Here is a 21,108-nt window from a genome sequence, read left to right as displayed (position 1 = left end):
GATTTTTCCGTCCTTCATTGCTCTTTCACCGGCACTGTTCCTCATGAACATCTCGATGTCTATGAAATGTTGGTTTATTTTTATTATTATTTTTGCCTTTCCTAGTTAAAGCATTAACTCACTGTTCTTGTCGTGCACCGTCCGTCTCTCTTGCTTCACGATGTCCAGCTGAACGGCTCTGAACGTTAGTCTGGACTGCAGGACCAACTCCACGTCGGCTCATTCACTGTTGTGTGACTGTTAATGTAAAGGCTCATGAATGACTCGCGTTCCTCTTCAAGCTCTCTCACAGTCGCCACACTTCCCCGTTTGCTACTCTTCACACAGGTGGATCCGATGAAAACTTGCACCTGCTTCCCTTTAATAGAGTTTGAACCAGAGCCAGTATTATTAAAAGCCTTTAATGTGTATAAAAGCTGTCTTATAGCATATCAATGAATTAAAGAGTATCTGGTCACTGGTGTTTATGGGAGACTTCATTTATTCAGTTATTTTACATGAAATTAATGTACATTTATCTTAACTCTGGCATGCTTCCCCACAATTGAATATATATATATATATATATATATACACTCACCTAAAGGATTATTAGGAACACCTGTTCAATTTCTCATTAATGCAATTATCTAATCAACTAATCACATGGCAGTTTCTTCAATGCATTTAGGGGTGTGGTCCTGGTCAAGACAATCTCCTGAACTCCAAACTGAATGTCAGAATGGGAAAGAAAGGTGATTTAAGCAATTTTGAGCGTGGCATGGTTGTTGGTGCCAGACGGGCCGGTCTGAGTATTTCACAATCTGCTCAGTTACTGGGATTTTCACGCACAACCATTTCTAGGGTTTACAAAGAATGGTGTGAAAAGGGAAAAACATCCAGTATGCGGCAGTCCTGTGGGCGAAAATGCCTTGTTGATGCTAGAGGTCAGAGGAGAATGGGCCGACTGATTCAAGCTGATAGAAGAGCAACTTTGACTGAAATAACCACTCGTTACAACCGAGGTATGCAGCAAAGCATTTGTGAAGCCACAACACGCACAACCTTGAGGCGGATGGGCTACAACAGCAGAAGACCCCACCGGGTACCACTCATCTCCACTACAAATAGGAAAAAGAGGCTACAATTTGCACGAGCTCACCAAAATTGGACAGTTGAAGACTGGAAAAATGTTGCCTGGTCTGATGAGTCTCGATTTCTGTTGAGACATTCAGATGGTAGAGTCAGAATTTGGCGTAAACAGAATGAGAACATGGATCCATCATGTCTTGTTACCACTGTGCAGGCTGGTGGTGGTGTAATGGTGTGGGGGATGTTTTCTTGGCACACTTTAGGCCCCTTAGTGCCAATTGGGCATCGTTTAAATGCCACGGCCTACCTGAGCATTGTTTCTGACCATGTCCATCCCTTTATGACCACCATGTACCCATCCTCTGATGGCTACTTCCAGCAGGATAATGCACCATGTCACAAAGCTCGAATCATTTCAAATTGGTTTCTTGAACATGACAATGAGTTCACTGTACTAAAATGGCCCCCACAGTCACCAGATCTCAACCCAATAGAGCATCTTTGGGATGTGGTGGAACGGGAGCTTCGTGCCCTGGATGTGCATCCTACAAATCTCCATCAACTGCAAGATGCTATCCTATCAATATGGGCCAACATTTCAAAAGAATGCTTTCAGCACCTTGTTGAATCAATGCCACGTAGAATTAAGGCAGTTCTGAAGGCGAAAGGGGGTCAAACACAGTATTAGTATGGTGTTCCTAATAATCCTTTAGGTGAGTGTGTATATATATATATATATATATATATATATATATATATATATATATATATATATATATATATGAAGAGTTCAGATGCAAAAGCCTCTGAAATTTTCTTCTAGAATGGTCATTTTTATCAAGCTCGTATATTTAAGTTCAGTAATTTCACTTAAATGGCAATTAAAATTACCTATTAATTGTCATTTAAGTGAAATAACAGAACTTAAATATTCGAGCTTGATAAAAATGACCATTCTAGAAGAAAATTTCAGATGGCACTTAGAGGCACTTATATATATATAACCTTTATTTTATATAGCGCCTTTATAACTGTCTCAAATCTCAAAGCACTTTGCATAAACAAATAAACAAACAAATATATATATATATATATACAACCATTGGATATATTTCTTCTTCATAAGAGGTTTTCTTGGGTGGTACTGACTTCCTGTTAGAGGATTATTCCATCATTGCGAAAGTGTGTGCTGTGATGTGTTGAAACTCTTATTTCATCACGTTCAGTAGAGTTTAACAGGGGTTTCAGGGTACGTTTACATGACAATAATGGGAAAGTTTTTCCTTTGTGTTTTTGTTCATGTACAGACAACGACAGCGTAGTCAAAATGATCCCCGTTCACACGCTGCATTCTGCTGCCAGGCCAGTAGGTGGCGATGTGAAGAAACACTATGCGCCTATAGACTGAACACGTAATACACATTTTAGTTTACACAGAGACGATAATGGTATCGTTGTCAAAAACTTGCACTTTTTGGTTGTTTTTTCAGGCCCTCAAAATGTCGTTGTCGTGTAATTGAACGGACAAAACACAAACGTTTTTGGTTGAAATCAATGTCGTGTACACGACCCCTTAGATGCTGATTATTATATGACCATGTTTGCAAAAGATATGAAGTGTTCTTAAAGTCCCACTGAAGTGCCGTGAAACGCACAGCATCATTCAACGTGTTGACGTAATTTCCACTGAAACAGGAAGAGAGGGGGCGGGGCATATCGAGCAGCTCCTCCCCTTTTTAAAAATAGCCAATAGCGTTTAGTTTATATCACAGCTCAGAGCTGTTGAGCTCATTAAAGCCACAGTGTCCTCCTAATCTCGAACCGTTTCTCCTCCTAATCTCCTCCATATTGCTTTAAAATATCATTCTCTGCAGAATTCAAATGGATCCGATACGTTTTCTGGTCCGCGGCGACTCGATCACATGATCCCCTCTGCTATCGTGACGCTAACGTGAAACCGCACTTCATTCGCCCCAATGGAAAGCATATTTACACTGTCTGAATCGTTCCCTATCCCCTATATAGTGCATTATGTGTCATTCATCACCATGTGTCATTCATGACCGATTTCAGCCACAGCTTCAGCGTCTGTTTATAATGTTGGGGGCGGAGCGCAGTGATGTCATTAAAATCACTGATCCATAGTGGCGGAAGTGATCCATAGTATTTGAACCTCATAATTAAATACAAAAGGAGGAGAAAAACTGCAAAAAGGTCCACTTTTTGAAAAATGTTACTGGAGTAAATACCATTTCATGTATTCTGGTGCCTTTTAATTAAACAAGTAAACTTAACTCCACTTCATGTCGGGCGGTTCTTTGCCTCCACGTCGTGCATTAAATGCACAGCTATCCGTGGATTATCCCCCTAATACCATGGTCATTTGCCAGCAATGACAACTTAAAGCTGTTATTGATGTTTGCAACGCAATATTTGACTGGAAGGGTACAATTAAATTTTTATTAAAAAAAATATATATTCATTTTAATTCCTAAAGTGGAATGGATTTGACTGACGCCGCTCTGAAAAGCGAACAGACAATTGTGCTGAATTAGAGACGGTAAAAGTGAGTGGGTATAATATCAATGGTCTTAAAAACATATACAATGGTTCCGACGCCCATGCTTTAAGACAAAGCATGTGTAAATGTTGTACCCTTAAAAAGGGAAAAAGTAACGGGAGAAGGTTTAAGAAACATGACACACATGACGCAGCTCTCGCCTTCACTCGTCTGTATTGAATGAGGAAGAGAAGCGCGCGCATGCGATCCCCCTACAGAAGCCCCGAGGCATTACCAACACATCGACGAATAATCAACCCATAGAAGGATCAGCATTATCTGCACTCCACTTCTCAATATTACTTGTCTAGTTTTTAACAGTGACAACCTTAAAACGTATTCTAATATAACCATTAATATAACATACTATTGTAAACCTATTGTAAATTAAATGAGTTAGGAACACTTGTCACATACTCCCCCTCAAAATAGATGTTGTCCCCAACATCCGAATGTAACCTTTGACCTTTAGTGCAAATAAAGGGGTTAAACCATACACTTAATCAACACACAATGCACGGTTATTTCAGATCAACACTTCTGCTACATCGTATCTTACTGTATATAGCAATATTACAGACTGGAACTCTTTTCATACATTCCTTCAAGCACAGGTAAGTACCCAATATCCTTTAATGTCCTTGTTCCCTCTTTTGGTCTTTGTTTTGTGTCCACTTAGACACATTACTGCCTTGTTAACAGTTCTGTTTGTGCAACATGTTCAAGTCAATTACACTCCCCTTTAACAAAGGTCCATGAGTGTGGTGTGATTCACTGCAACAGTGTCATATGAATGTGAGTGGTAGAGTGTAACCAGTCCATCTTATGTTCAACAGTCCATTTGAATGTTCAACAGTCCATTAGAATGTGCATTCTGTGCTGAACAGTCCATTTTGAGTGTAATGTGTGTGCATTCACTCAGTTCAGTTTCTATCTTTCATGCGCTTAGTGCCGGAAGTATTGGAAGTGATGTGGCTGTGCAATGTATGTCCACGGAACCATCCAGTTTTGTTGTTGTAATGTCCTAATGTTTTGGCAAGTTGGTGATCCAAGCCTATCATATGTGAAAACCCTCAGCCATCTGTGCTGTCGTATGGGCCGCTGAAGAGCCTCACCACTTGAAACAAGCAAGGGGACAGCTTCCTCCAAAGGCATACCCTCGACAAAACTGTCCTCTCTCTCCAGTGAGGTCTCCATTTGGTTTGTCGTTCCTTGTTCTCTATCTGGATCAGGTGGCATGTTTTCTTCAGCCTGTGTGCATTCGAGCTCCGGAGGTGTACTACACACAGGGTTCATTGTCTCAGGTGAGCAAAGCTCAGATTGCTGCTGAAGTGACACTGGATAATACTCATCCCCATCGTCCTCTTCTTCCGACTGCTCTGCTTCCTCTATTTGCTCCACATTCCTTTTCCTTGCTCGTGGCTGCACTGTCATTTCAAGTGGCAGGTGGTCACATGGGAGGAGAAGATTACGATGTAAAATCCTTGATCTCCCTTTTCCTTTCTCAGGTCTGAGTTCATAAACAGGAATATCTGGACTCACTTGGCGCACAACTGTGTGGATAGTATCCTCCCAATGGTTCCTCAGTTTTCCTGGACCCCCACGAGGCGTCATATTCCTGATTAAAACACGATCTCCAGGCTGTAACACTGAGCTTTTAGCTTTACTGTCATAATGTCTCTTACTTCTAATCGTAGCTTTGTGAGCATTCTCCCTTGTGATCTCATAGGCTTCTTCCATGCCCTGCTTCCACTTTTCCATGTAGTGATGGTGATTACAGTTTCCTTGTTCTGAGGTCAAGTTGAATAACATGTCAACTGGCAACCGTGGGGAGCATCCGTACAGTAAGTAGAAGGGGGAAAATCCAGTCACTTCACTGCGAGTACAATTGTATGCATAGGTCAGTTTGTTTAGTGAGTCTTTCCAGTTACTTTTTTTGTCTCTCTGTGAGGGTCTTTAACATCTAAAGTAGTGTTCGGTTAATCCGCTCTACCTGTCCGTTCCCTTGGGGGTGGTAGGGAGTAGTTCTTGACCCAGCAACTCCACAGTACTTTTTCAGTTGTGTGAACAGTTGGTTTTCAAATTCACCACCTTGATCGTGGTGTATTCTTGTGGGAAAGCCAAATCTCAGTGCATAGTCATTAAATATTTTGTCTGCTGCTGTTTTTCCTGATTTTGAAGTTGTGGCGTATGCCTGGGCAAAACGTGTAAAGTGATCAATGATTACAAGAATATATTCGTAGCCACCTTTACATTTGTCAAGATGCAAGAAATTCACTGAGACAAGTTCGAATGGTTGAGTGGTGACAATGCTCGTAATCGGGGCTCTGGTCTCACGGCTTGGCTTCTTGTGTTTGAGACATGCACACTTCCTTGTGACATAATCTTCTATCTCTCGTTGCATATAGGGCCAGTAAAACCGGTCTCGGATCAGTGACGTAGTCCTGTCTACACCTTGGTGGCCCATTTCATCGTGAAGCTCCTTTAACACAGTACTTTTATATTTTTCTGGAAGCACCAGTTGTCTTCTGCTTGTCGTTTTCCTGTACAATACCCCATTTTTATTCATGTCCAGTTTGTCCCACTCTCTAAGAAGGCTTGTGATCTGTGGGCTGAGCTGTCTTAGTTCGTGATCTGATGGTTTATCTCCTGTCAGTTTGAACTGAACTACAGGTCCCACAGTGGGGTCATCCCTCTGGTCATTTTTAACTTGTCCTGCTGTTAGTGGACTGAGTAATGTGTCTGTAGCTAGCGTTTCACATTCAGCTGAGATACCCATGGACCAAGATACGCTGGACTCATCCTGACTTTCCACTGCTTGTGTCGCTGCTCCAATCACATCATATTACATTTCCTCTGAACACTCTTTCATAAACGTCTCCTCATCCAAAGGCATTCTGGACAAACTGTCTGCATCGATATTTTCTTTACCAGGGTGGTATTTTATTGTGAAATGGAAATCGTCCAGCTCTGCTACCCAGCGGCAATCTGTTGCATTCAGTCTAGCAGTGGACAGCACATAGGTGAGTGGATTATTGTCACTGTAGACGGTGAAGAATGGTGCATATTATAAGTAGTCACGAAATTTCTCTGTGATCGCCCACTTTAGGGCTAGAAACTCTAACTTGCCTGAGTGCAAATGATAATTCTTCTCTGCTGCAGTCAAAGTACGGGAGCCATAAGCAATCACACGTAGCTTTCCATTCTGTCTTTGATATAATACCGCCCCAGCCCCTGATTGGAAGCGTCAGAATGGAGGGTGAATGGCTGGGAAAATTCTGGGAAACCTAGAACAGGAGGCTGAATGAGACAGTCTATCAACCGTTCCAATATGGTCTGATGCACGTCAGCCCACTCAATTGCTGTGTTGGATGGAACTCCTCTACTGTTTCGTTTTGTTTGCCACTTTCTCTTTTTATTTTTTAGGGTCTCAGTCTCGACAGGTGCTTTGAGCAGGTCATACAAGGGAAATACGTGAAAAATCCTTGATATACTGCCGGAAATAACTCAACAGTCCTAAAATTGCTCTCAACTCGCTGACAGTACCTGGTTGCTTGTCTTTTAGGGCTCTTACCGCAGCGGTATCAGCAGGGTCCATTCTGTTTCCCTCAGCAGACACAATTCTCCCAAGGTACCGCACTTCTGTCTTAAACAGGTCACATTTTCTGGGTTTCAGTTTTATCCCATGCTCCCTCAGCCGTTGCAGCACCTTTCTGACGTCACTGACATGATCCTCAAACGTTCTGCTAAACACAAGAACATCATCGAGATATGACACACATATTTCATCCCTTAAGCCTTCTAAGCACTGTTCCATGCAACGTTGTAATGCTGCAGGTGCATTCGTGAGTCCAAACGGGATCCGAACCCACTCATATAGGCCCCATGGGGTAACAAAAGCTGTCAAATGTCTACTTCCCTTTGCCATGAATCCCTGGTGGTACGCTTTACCCTGATCCAGCAGTGAAAAGAGGGTATTTCCTCCCAGGGTGTCCATAATGTCCTGCACTCTGGGGAAGGGGTGGCAATCTGGATGGGTTTTCTTGTTGAGCTCCCTGTAGTCAATGCATAAGCGCATAGTACCGTCTTTTTTTCTGACACAAACAACTGGAGAGGAGTAGGAAGAGGTCGACTTTTCAACCCACCCTTGTGCTATCAAGTCCTGAAAATAGTCTTTCATCTCTCTATATAAAGGTTTTGGAACAGAGAGGTAAGTTTTTGACACTGGCTCACCGTCTTTTAGTGAAATGTCCATTTGCATATTCTCTGCACAGCCTATGTCATTATCAGACCTGGAGAATGACTCTGACTCTGACTCTTCTCTTAACATCCGACTGACTGTCTGCCTCTGGTGTTCATTAAGGTGAGTCAAATCAACAGGAGGTTCCCATTGTTCTCGGGTAGGGGTGCTTCCACTAGAATTCTGAGCCTGGACATCGTGAATGGATGCAGTTGGTAGGTTATCTGTTTTAAATATGTTGGCAGGATACACTGATCCGGCCGACTGTACAGTTCCAATAACAGTCCTTCCTGACAGCATAATGTCATGACTTGTAGGGTTTTGCACAGTGACAATAATTTTTGGGGTCATCCCTGCCTTCACTGACACAAGAGTGTCACAAAACTCAAGTCCTTCAGGCCAACGTAGGTTATCATCAGGTTCAAAGATAAGAATCTTATCCTCTCTGAAAGGTGGGGCCTGTACTCGACACTCGATTTGGATGGAGGTACGTTTAGGCACACTGACTCTCTCATTTGCTGTCTTCACATTATAGTCACATTTCATTTGACTCAGTCTTATAAGGTGAGGATTGTGGGGGTGAGAATACTGGGTAAGGAGAGGGCACAGTTGTTGGTTCTCTGCTTGGTGGGAGGTACTGTGGCGGTGCAGGTGTGGGTCTTTGGATTGTTTCCCTGATTTGACAGATCTCAGCTTTCAAGTCTTTCAATAGCACTATGTCAGAGCGCATTTCTTTGATTTCAGCGAGCAGATCAGGGGGGAGTGTAGCTGGGTTTTGTGAGGCGGCGCTTTTCTTTTCCACTTGAGCTTCACTTGACTGGACTGTATTCACATTAGTTACACGTGACGGGGCAGAATGTTTCTTTTTGTCCTGCCTCTCTTTTTCATTGGCACATGAAATGTTCAGTTTCTCCAACAGCAGCTCATCTGAGGTATCCGTCTGGAGGAGGTAGGGCTGCAGGTCACCTTTAATATTGTCACTCTGGAGGCCAGTTAGAACTGTATGCATAAACAGACTCTGGACTAGTACTGGGTCATATTTTAGACTTGAATCAGCTTCCTGAGAAGCAAACAGGATTTTTTGTCTTAGGTCCATTGCCCTTATCAGGAAGTTTTGAGGGGTCTCTTTACTGTTTTGAACCTCAGAAGTGAGCTGTTTATATAACTCTGTGGCGCCTCCCTCCTGGTAATGACACCTGAGGATCCTACGAAGGGCAGGCAGTGTTATTTTATCTTTCCCTTCAAGGTAACTTCGTAACTGCAGGCCTGGTGTGATAGCACCGATTACAGCATCAATAATCTCTGACTCTGGGTAGCCTTTGCTGAGCCCACTTTCAATTTGTTTGGCCAGACTAGAAAACGTCAGCTTATCTTTTTGTCCTGGCTCGCCTATCTGGCCAGATATCTTAAAATCTTTGCGCCACATGGAGCCATTAGGGGGTGCTGGGGTCAAATTATTTTCTTGTTTGCTAAAACTGGCAGGAGGGGTCATGCTTGTTTTCATTAGGTCATACATTACGTTCTCTTAATGCCTCTACCTCTTTCTGGAGGTTTTCCTGTGACTCAGTTTGACTGGAGATTTCACCTTCACTTGTGTTTGTTGTCGTATCGATTTTGTCTATTAGGTCATGAATACTAAGGAGGTCTGACATACCCTCATCCTCTAGGTCGGCCAATTCTTCCCGCAGTAAACACTCGTATATGTCGAGACTCGGTCACGACGGAGCCACGAGGTCTCCAGCTGCTAGCATAAAGTTACACATCTTTGCAGTTAGCACGAAACTCTTTAAACAATGCAAAAACGTCTATTTTACTCATATAAAACCATAATATCATAACGAAATGTATTATAAACATGTGTTAATATCTACATTGCTTTGTGAGTGGTAACTACCTTAAAAAGGGAAAAAGTAACGGGAGAAGGTTTAAGAAACACACATGACGCAGCTCTCGCCTTCACTCGTCTGTATTGAATGAGGAAGAGAAGCGCGCGCATGCGAGCCCCCTACAGAAGCCCCGAGGCATTACCAACACATCGACGAATAATCAACCCATAGAAGGATCAGCATTATCTGAACTCCACTTCTCAATATTACTCGTAACAGTGACAACCTTAATACGGTTTTTAACAGTGACAACCTTAAAACGTATTCTAATATAACCATTAATATAACTGACTATTGTAAACCTATTGTAAATTAAATGAGTTAGGAACACTTGTCACATAAATTCATAAGTCGACACCATTGCTGAGTATTTCCTCTGCAGTGAACCAAAGACAGTCTCAAAAACACGCTTTGAAATCGCTGGTGTTTCTGACGTCACAAACTACCTTGTAACCAATCAGATCAACGTGTGATCGTCAACCAGTGGATCTCTGAGCTGAGTGAGTGAGTGGAGGCGGGGCTCATTTGCATATTAGTTACATTCAAGCTATTTTAAGGCATGAAGGAAAAAAATATGTCATTTTGGTGATCAAAGATGAGTTTTAAGGGATGCAATTATTAACTACAAGGGGACTTTAACAGCAAACATGTTAGCATATTAGCAGAGAGGTTGTCAATCCATTAAATAAGCCGTTTTCCCACTTAACGCGGTTTATTCAGCGTAGTGAAGCCTCTCCTCCATTGACATCCATTAAAAACAAACAGCTTCTGGTCTCCTTCTCTGCGTACCGCAGTGCTAGCATGCATTACGCTTGTTTTTGCTAACCTGGCAGGCCTGCTTTCAGTGGCTTTGGTTGAGGTATCGTCACACCTCGTTGGTCTTCCTGTTAAGCGTGTCACCTGACCTTCAGTACTTCCTCTTTCTTGTTTCTGAGTTTCTACATCTGGCCTCAGGATGCCTTTTAGATGTAATAACATTTACACAAACCCTTTGCATGACTTTCACTTCATTTTTCTAATTGTGTATTTTTTTGCAAGACAACACCTAACTCCATCTCATCGAGACAAGGCCTCTGTACAGTGATAACTCTGTGGATTTCATAGACAATTGCAGTTTTAAAACAACAATCTCAGAATGCATAAGCAAACACCAGTCCACATTCAATTTAATATGCATTTCTGCATTTTAACATAACACAGTCAGATAACTGAATGTCCCACATAAAGTATCTCAACATTAGGCCAGTTTAACATACCCTGCTCATTCAAGTGCTCTAACCTTTGATAGAAATATACATAAAATAATACTGTATAATATAATGTATAAAAATATACAGTAAGACACTGCACTTATATTACTATAAATTAAAGAAAGTGCAACGCGCAACATGACGGGATAAGTCCCGCCTTCTAAATAAAAGAGCCAATGGCTGATCAGTAAAGACATTGCATCACTGCTGCTGCCGTTAGAAGCTCCGGTTGCTATAGAAACGGTCAGTGTTAAAAGACTCTGGCAGAAGATAGGTGTTGACTTGTTTACCTTTGACCAACAGGAGCATCTGTCTTAGTGGATTATCACTCCAGATTCAGTGAAGTGGAGTGGCTGAGATCAGATACAAGAAGTACAACAGTCATCACTCATCTGAAGCCACGATTCTCCAGATGTGGAGTTTCTGAAACAGTCATTTCAGACAATGGGCCACAGTTTGCGAAAGAGTGGGAATTCATGCACAAAACTTGGAGACAATGTAAGAATATGGCAAGATCACACATGGAATCCAGCGGAAGTTCCTGGACTTTCTGAGCAGCCAAGATCTTATGTCATTCACTGAGGGGAAGGTGAACAGAAGGAACAGAACGTTTTTAATGAAATCAAAAGAACAAAGTGACAACACCAAGGAAGGACGCGGACAATCAAAATGTGACTCAACAAAATGGGTGTGACGACACAGAGGAAAGACTGGACATGGACACTCAAGAGACGTCCGTCCCACGAGCTCTCATGTCTACCTGTGGAAACTGCAAGTGGACGAGCAGTCTCAAAACCAAGAAGGCTTTTTGAGGAGTAGTTCTATGATTTTTCCTTTAGTTTAAGCAATAACAAAGTTAAAGGACAGTGTTATGTTAAATGAAAGCCTGACAGATGCTGTTGTGTTATGCTGTGCAGTGATACACATTTGTTTTGTAATGGTGGGCTATATAGGTGACTGAAGTTCTTTTGCAGAATGTAAAAAAAAAAAAAAGATATGATATGTAATAAATGAGTGTATTGCCACCCTGAAGCATAAATGTAATGTCAGGGCTACGGGGCGTAAAACCTAAAACCAACATGGCTAAAACCTAGAACAGGTCTCATGTCTTCTCCTTACCCCACTTTTTTTAAGCTGAAGTTCTTTTAACTTGAAATTGATTAATATAAAAAAAATCTTAATTATATTAAACGTAAACAAACAAATAAATAAATGTAACAGTAGATGTAGCTAGCGAGTAACAGTATAATTTTTTTAACTCAATATAAATGAATTGAAAACCTTTGATAGACCTATATGTAATTCTCTTGTTCATTAGTCTTATGTTGAGAGAAAGGATCTAGGCTATGGAGAATCCTCGAGCAGTGACTGTCTTCGGCTGTCATCGGTCATCTAGAGTTTAAGCTGAGAGAGACAGTGTGTCCTTATCATAAATCCTAAATACTCGCTCCAGACTGAGAGTACTGTCTGTCTGTCTGTCTGTCTGTCTGTGTGTGTGTGTGTGTGTGTGTGTGTGTGTGTGTCGCCTCTCTGCGCATGCGCCGCTCCTCTGGACTGGAGTGAAGTGAAAGCGCTCGCGCAACAGTTTGAATGGCATTCATCATCAGTGCGTCTGAATCAGGGATGGGAGACCAAACAGGTACATTCATCCACACACACCTTCAAATACACACTTCAAATGTACATTCATCCACACACACCTTCAAATACACACTTCAGCTCTTCAAATGTGCATTCATACACACACACACACACACACACACACACACACACACACACACACACACACACACACCTTCAAATACACACTTCAGCTCTTCATTCATCCACACACACCTTCAAATACACCCTTCAGCTCTTCAAATGTACATTCATCCACACACACATCTTCAAATACACACTTCAGCTCTTCAAATGTTATTTGTCTAGAGATTTGATGCGCTTTATAGCACAAGATTACTCACTGACACTTTATTTTACAGTGTTCGTTACACATGTTAGACTGAACTGTAAATATACTTCATTGTTGTTCTCTTATGATGCATGTACAGTTACATATAATCTGCTCTGCAGAAAAGATCTAGTCAGTTGTAGATGCTTATGTAGCCTGCAGAGTTTTATCCGTCTGTGTAATATTTTAATATTTAATATATCAGCAATGTGGTAAGCGTATATTGTTAGTCGGTAGGCTACTTATTTGTGCAACAGGGGCGCTTTAAAATAAAGAGTAGCTAATGAAGTGAGCTTTTCTTTAGACGCGGTGGAATTGGCGTTTTTTATTTATTTAGTGTGTGTGTGGTTTTCATGCGTATTAAGAGTAGACAGGATGAGCAGCTGTGTGTGTGTGTGCGTGCGAGTGTGTGTGTGTGTGTGTGTGAGAGAGAGAGCAGGAAACGCGTCTTCTGTAAATGACAGCGGTTCTCTGATCGGAAACGCGCTCCGTTTTCCTGTTTCTTTGTTCATCTTGAGTTCTCTGTTATTTGAGGTTTACTCAAAACTAAAACTGCATTCTGGTGTTGTTTCAGTGGAACATTCTTGCAACTTTTTCTATATAAAAACAATTCATGGTAAAATAATAATAATAATAATAATAATAATAATAATAAAAATTATATATATATATATAATCAGTCTATTTGATAGGCCTATTCCTACTGTGAGAAACAGAGCAGAAAGTGTTCAGTGAAACACAGCTGCCTTTAAAACACACAGGCGATGTGTAGCCTATATGCTGTAAACATTTTAAACATGTAAATGTTGTAATTACAATATAGCCTATTAATTACAGTTTCGGTTGGCCAAATGTGATTTTTTTTATATTATTTTCTGTTCCAGGCATTGCTGTTGCCTTTCATAAAATCACTTTAAAATCTGTGATTGTGTGCAGTCATCAAAAAGTTTGTTACATAATAGATCCTTCCATCAGTGGCAAACCTGGTCATGTGACATGAGGAGGCACACAACTGACAAACAAACATTTTAATTTGGTTGTCTGTCATGCTTGAGAAAGTTGATTTCATTTTGTGTGTGTGTGTGTGTGTGTGTGTGTGTGTGTGTGTGTTTTATTTTTTACTTAATTTCCTGGTTATTTTTTGCTCAAAGGCCAGTAATAGACCTTAATAATAGTCAGAGCAGATGCCATATTTAATTTTATGCGAATTAAAATGCGAATTTGATTAAAAAATAAATATTAAAAATATAAAAGCTGTGAGGGATAGACTACAGTATTTTCAACTTTCAAAACTTTAATTTTTTTATATATATTTCATCAGCGTGTCATTAAATACAGTAATGAACATGTACATCTGTCCCTCAGCCGCGTTTTCATTCCTGCCAAACCCCAGATAAGCTCTTTATAGGCCTAATTTTAGCTTATTAATAACCGTATCCTGAGAAATGTTCACTGCAGTAAACTGTGAGGCCGCCCCGGTCTGCTGTACTGTGCATTTAAACCTAAAATCTCATGCAGTTCATGTTGTTTGTTTGACACCGATTTACAGTTTAATAGTGTGTGAAATGTAACGGGCACACCCTCATTACACTTTCACTTCTCACTAGAGCAAAAACACTACTAGTGTACAACAAAACATCCGTATAGATGAATCATGTAAACTATAAAACTCTGTGTACAGTGCAGAGAAATATGAGAGTCATTCCTTTGTGTCTCCAGTAAAGATCATGATCTTACTGCCTTAAAATGTTGAACAATATCACTTTTAAACCTTTCTTAGTCATAAATAACACCATTTGTAATTTAAGCATATTGAAGTTTATTAAACAAATAATTTGACAGCATTTTGTGCGTGTTTGTCCATTGTTGGGCATATCAGTAAATATTCTCTCTAATGTATATATTCTTTTCAATTGTTACATTTATTTTAGCAATTAGAATCGAGGTTTTTAGCTTGTACCTCAATTTATTGTTATTTCTGACTACTTTTCCTTTAAATAAAAGTTGGAAAAATGAAATGACATCATATCATAAAGCATACATCCCTTCTTTGGAGGGAAAACAACTTTGGAAAGTGAGTGAGATCCTTGATTATCTTAATTGTCTATTTTTTTAACCAATTTTATCTTTCATATTTGATGTGGTCAACCTTAATATGTCCACCCTGTTATGGGAAAAAACATTAGTAGAATAATCATATTTTGTAAATTATGACCATGCGATGCTTTTTGAGATGAGCGTTGGATGTTCTCTTGTTTTTGCTCAGACGCTGCAGAAGAGCTAACAGAGAGGACGCTGACACTGAACATAGTGATTGTGAAAGTCATTTACGTTAAAGTTGGAGCAGAAATGCATTTAAAGTTCTTTGGCAATGTTTTACATATTGTTTCCCATCTAAATGCAGTTCATACTAAAGTAATAATGTAACTGGTTGTATGTGAGAGATAGGAAATCATCCATCCATCCATTCTTTATTCCACTTGTCCACCCTGTTATTATTTTGTCCACCCGATGCGTTTGTGAGAAAGTCAAATATTTATATTTATTTTGATCATTTATTAACTGATATGCTTTTAAAAGGACAAAAGCACATGGGTAATGTACACATACATTTAAATAATACGTATGTGAAACTGTTGTTTACAGGGTGGACATTTTGGATCTTCCATTTTTATTTATTTTGTTTAATAAATGGTTAAATATATTTCGCTGAGCTTGATTTTTCAAATGGTTTACATCACACTATCATGACTACACAAAAAATACATTTTAAAACATTAGTTTGATTTTCTACATTTTCTGATGGCCCAAAAGCAGTGAACACCAGGAATGATCATTAATGAATACATGTGATTTTGAATCAGGCCTGATTTGATGAAGGAGTTTGTGTCAGTGTTCTCCGCGGCTGTCTCCGTCATCGGGACCCTGAAGTTGTTATTAATTTGTCCAACTGGTTATTATTCTGTCCACTCTGTTATTATTTTGTCCAATCTCTTATTATTTTGTCCAATCTCTTATTATTTGTCCAATCTCTTATTATTTTGTCCAATCTCTTATTATTTTGTCCACTCTGTTATTAATTTGTCCACTCTGTTATTTTGTCCACTCTGTTATTATTTTGTCCACTCTCTTATTATTTTGTCCACTCTGTTATTATTTTGTCTACCCCGTTATGTTTTTTTTTTTTTTACATTAATTTCATAAAATCAGCAAAAACATACTAATAGTTACAATGAAATTTACTGAAATGTACAGTTACAATTTAAATGTACCACCAATAATGCAGTACTTTAAAAAGTAAACAAAAACGCCTTCTAAGCATTTGTATCTGAAAACGAAAAATGTACAATGTACAAAAGTACAATTCATACTCAATACCGATATTTATCTGTGTGATTTAGCACTGTTATCCTGAATAGCTGAAGGTTGTGTCTGATCCCAGGTCAGTGTTCTCCGCTGCTGGCTCCGGCCGTCGGGACCCTGAAGCTGGTCTCGGGCGACGGCACCAGCGTGGGCAGTGTGATGAGTCTGCAGTGCCCGAACACACACCGCGCGGTCAGCGGCGCTCAGGTGTCCTGTGTGTGGAGCAGGAACGACACGCGCTGGAGCGGCGGGACACCCCAGTGCAGACGTAAGACCGACTCTTTCTAGAGCTAACCATTAACTAACTAATCAATCATTAATCGCGATTAATCGCAACTGTCATTAAGCTGCTGTATGAGCGTTTTTGACTGTACTGAAGCATACAAATACCTTAATCTGTTTGCAGATATTGAGGAAACATGCTGAGTTCACACACTGGTTTCTCTGAAAAACACTTCTACAGCAGTTATTTAACTGTGAGATGTGTGTTCAGTGTTGGAATGTGTGTTTTGGTGTGTGTGACTCCGCCCACTCCCAGTTCAGCCAATAGTGTTTTGATTTATTTCTCAATTATAGGCATTCAGCATTACAGTATATAATTGAAAGCTATACGTTTTTAAAAACACAACAACTTTTAATTTAAGTGAAATTAAAACAAACTTCACTTAAACTCATTGTAGTAAATGCCACATTTACTCTTCAGTATATCAGCGCTCAGATGTTTCTATTGGCCCAGTCAGACCGGCTCAGATTATTACTTGTCCAGTCAAGATGCACAAAAAGTGAATGATTTCTTGTTTGTGACCCATGTGACCCTGTAAACAGTGGTTGAAGATTTTCAGCAGGTCTAACAGATTGGAGAAATACAGAAATTGAATAAAGTTATTAAACACTTCACAGTCTTCACTGCATAAATTATACATTAAATATAGATTTATCCTTATTAAAGCTATAAGTTATTCAGTCAAGATCAGCGAGTGATTTTGTTCTTTGATCATCATTAATGACAGACAGTAGCAGGTTTATTAGGCTTCTGTCACTTTAAGCCGACGCACACGACACAGATCTGACACGCATCCTATTTTCAACACTTTACGTTCATTTAAGACTTTGAGAGGAGGATACTTGACAAAATGGGTATTTTGTTATAATTTTGTGTGTTTTGGAGTGTGTTAAATTAAGATGATTACCTGTTTCTAATAGAGTGTTGTCCCTGATGAAGGCCTGGCGGTCGAAACGTCGCACTTTCAATACAGTTGTTTTTGATCCGTGAATTCAGTGTGTAGACATCACGCTTCTTTTGTTGCCATTATTGTTATTTGTATTTGTATTGTCCTGCACCTGAGCCCAGTGAGTGTGTGTGGGATGTGCACATCTTAGTGTTTTTGATACTTCAATTAAACTGAATTCCTAATGAATCGTCTCCTTCATCCTCTCACTGTGTGTTTCTCCAGCTTACTCTCGGTTGGAGGACGAGGGCTTTCGTTTAGCTCTCCTCGTGTCCTTCATCAGCGCCACCATCATCCTCTTGATGAGCATCATCTTCATCACCTCCTGCCTGGTGAAACATGTGAAGCGAGAAGAGAGAAGAAAGATGGAGAGGTGAGAGAACCGGAAACTCATGTTGTTATAAACCATCACGTCTTTATTCCCCTGTGAAAAAGAAGTGTGCTCAGTTGTACTGGATGTGCACTTGTGGTAGTGTACTTCAAATCTTAAGAGTATAGTAAAGTAAGTTTTTTAGCTTTTAGTATGAATATGTTAGCCTTAAAGTTATGAAGAAGCTTCCAAAACAATGAGGACATATAAGCATTCAAAACTTACAGTCTCTCACTTCCGCTGAAATGGATCAGGGATTTTTATGACATCACCGCTTCTCATCACATCTTCTGTCCAATCACATGCTCTCTAGAATCTGAAGCTCCGCCCCCTCTGCTATAAACACCAGAGCCATATGGGTCGCTCAAACACTCGAGTTTTACTCCGTTCTCCAATTGTACGTTGGTTAAGAATGAAATTACTTTATTAATAGTATTAAAGTTTATTCACACCTCTACTATTGAATCCAGCGTTTCATCAGCGCTCGGATTCGCTTCCATGATGCTGTCAGTCTGTGAGGGAAACTAAACACTATTGGCTATTTGAAAAGGGGGAGGAGCCATTCAATATGCCCCGCCTTAGCTTCTGTTTCCGTGGAGATTACATCATCGCATCAAACAAAGCACTTCAGTGGGACTTTAAAGTAATAAAAGGTTACTTAAGGCTTCTGGCCTCAAATGTTGTCAGCGAACCCAAAGCACGGCGCGACTGACTGGCAGAGACACTTTATGCTTCAGAAACACTCGAGCAGCTTTAACTGATGACGAGGAGAGAGAGGACGTGTGTAATGTGTGTGTCTCGTGTGTATGTGCAGGGAATCAGAGCTGGATCTGCAGAGAGAGGCGTTACACAACCAGAAAACCACAAACAACAACAACAACAACAACAACAACTACACACAGCTCACCGCAACATCCAGAGCCACAGACAACCAGATCTACACTCCCTGCAGGTACACACACACACACACACACACACACACACACACACACACACACGCACACACACACACACACACACACACACACACACACACACACACACACACACACACACACACACACACTTCAACTCAAACGTTTTGGATCCGTCTGCTCACCAAGGCTGTATTTATTTGATAAAACACACACACAAAAAAAAAAACAGTAATATTGTGAAATATTATTCTAATGTAAATCATCTGTTTTCTATGTGAATATACAGTAAAGTGTAATTTATTCCTGTGATCAAAGCTGAATGTTCAGCATCATTACTCCAGTCTTCAGTGTCACATGGTCCTTCACAAATCACTCTAATATGAGGATCTGATGCTCAAGAAACATTTATGATTATTATCAGTGTTGAAAACAGTCGTGTAAATTATTTCTCAGGATTCTTTGATGAATAGAAAGTTATTATTTTTTTAATTGAATCTTTTGTAACATTATAAATGTCTTTACTGTCACTTTTGATCAATTGAATTCATCCTTGATGAATAAAAGTATTGATTTCTTTTATTTATTTCTCCCAAAAAATTAAATGTATTTTTTTTTACTGACCCCAAACTTTTGAACGCTAGTGTTTAAAGTTACAAAAGCTTTAGATTTCAGATAAATGCTGTTCTTTTGAACTTTCTATTCATCAAAGAATCCTGAAAACAACTGTTTTCAACACTGATAATAATCATAAATGTTTCTTAATCATCAAATCTTCATATTAGAGTGATTTGTGAAGGATCATGTGACACTGAAGACTGGAGTAATGATGCTGAACATTCAGCTTTGATCACAGGAATAAATTACACTTTACTGTATATTCACATAGAAAACAGATGATTTACATTAGAATAATATTTCACAATATTACTGTTTTTTTTTGTGTGTTTTATCAAATAAATACAGCCTCGGTGAGCAGAAGAGACTTATTTTAAAAACATTAAAAATCTTACTGATGCAAAACTGTTGACTGGTAGTGTATATTCACAAGAAACAACATCACAAGACATGCATGTATCCATACGTCTCACTTATGCACATGAATTACAGAGTATGTGTGTTTTTGCCAGGTGTGTTCACGAAGGAAAGCCCTATCCTCAGATCATCCATCCGTCTCAGATCTCACTGATCCTCAATCCTCCCACCGACCGCCTGATGAACACACACACCGGCGCGGGACACACACACTTCTGCGGGCCGCTTCTGCCGGAGCCCGTCTGGACCGGACAGCACCTGTTTAACACACCCCTCCATCATATGAGGACTAATGAGGACTTAATGATGACTGTGTAATAATGAGGCAAACTGAGTCTGAGAGTCTGGAACTTTTCCCTCGTGTTTTGTATGTTGTTTTTTAAAATGATTGTGTTGTAAAGTTCACGCCTATTGAACTGTTATTGCACTGACTCTGGCCACAAGGGGATTTAGTTATATAAGTATAAGTATGCAGTACAGTGCACAATGGGCAACAATAAATGTTTTAATTAGCTGTATACTAAATTATTATAGCATAACACCACATTACTGTATGTTTATGGCTCTTTCCCGTAAAGGGACTCTATGTAGAGTTCAGAAAGCTGTTATTAGCGACACCTGTGGCCGTTAGCTGAACTGCAGCACTACTGGTGCTCGTGCACGCGTGATGAACTCAGACTGAACGTGATTCAAGGCACCGATACAGCGGTTCAGAAAGCATCTGATCATAGTGATGTGGATATTTGCATGGCGACTGATGAGGTAATTTAAATGACACATGATAGTTTGATCATGAAGTAAATTATTAAGACTACAGACTGACTGTGTGAGACTGACTAGGCCTATAGTTTGAATGCATGACACATTGACATTACAGTACAGAATGGCATTCTCATGAACACAAAAAATAAACATTTGTTTCATGTGTCACTGAGCGGAAGAGAGGATCTCGGGAGCGCGCGAAACCGTCAATATTCTTTTGATTTTCCCGGCAAAAACGTCCCGAGTCGGTCACGTAAAAATCAAGCTTTCATAGACAACCTTTGGACGTCAAGGAAGATCTCGTTTTTTAAGTTTCGTTACAAGCTGTTCACACATTGGCAATAAAAAATCGATTCTTATATGGAAACTCTTACATAGGCCTATAGCCCCTTTAACTGACACATGTAGACTTTGCAGGGCTCGAGTGAGTTGAGAATAGCCCGAACACAGATGGATGAACTACAACACTGAAGGGCA

At 40.0% G+C, this 21,108-nt stretch overlaps 2 protein-coding genes across 8 annotated transcripts in view; both read left to right on the top strand.

The window, feature by feature from the left end:
- The window catches only part of fgd (faciogenital dysplasia), a 61,083-nt gene extending 60,626 nt beyond the window's left edge, over positions 1-457 (top strand). For all 7 annotated transcript variants that reach the window (XM_084389759.1, XM_084389760.1, XM_084389761.1 and 4 more), the window contains one exon: positions 1-457. This exon is cut by the window's left edge. The gene's annotated coding sequence lies outside the window, so the exon portion shown is untranslated.
- Positions 458-12,539: 12,082 nt separating this feature from the next.
- susd3 (sushi domain containing 3) lies at positions 12,540-21,012 on the top strand. The gene is made up of 5 exons (XM_084389146.1): positions 12,540-12,646; positions 16,401-16,589; positions 17,776-17,923; positions 18,735-18,872; positions 19,965-21,012. The coding sequence occupies exons 1-5, from the start codon at positions 12,598-12,600 to the stop codon at positions 20,185-20,187; spliced, it is 747 nt and encodes a 248-aa protein (XP_084245272.1). The 5' UTR covers positions 12,540-12,597; the 3' UTR covers positions 20,188-21,012.
- Positions 21,013-21,108: the final 96 nt, after the last annotated feature.

Source organism: Rutilus rutilus (genome assembly GCF_951802725.1).
Source record: "Rutilus rutilus genome assembly, chromosome: 19".
Taxonomy (NCBI): Eukaryota; Metazoa; Chordata; class Actinopteri; order Cypriniformes; family Leuciscidae; genus Rutilus; species Rutilus rutilus.
The sequence above is the reverse complement of the archived record's forward strand: the minus strand, read 5'-3'. Positions and strand labels throughout refer to the sequence as shown.

Coding starts and splice junctions, on each gene's coding strand:
- susd3 (XM_084389146.1), top strand. CDS start 12,598: ATGGCATTCATCATCAGTGCGTCTGAATCAGGGATGGGAGACCAAACA. Junction 12,647..16,400: donor AGGGATGGGAGACCAAACAG/GTACATTCATCC, acceptor GTCTGATCCCAG/GTCAGTGTTCTCCGCTGCTG. Junction 17,924..18,734: donor GAGAGAAGAAAGATGGAGAG/GTGAGAGAACCG, acceptor GTGTATGTGCAG/GGAATCAGAGCTGGATCTGC.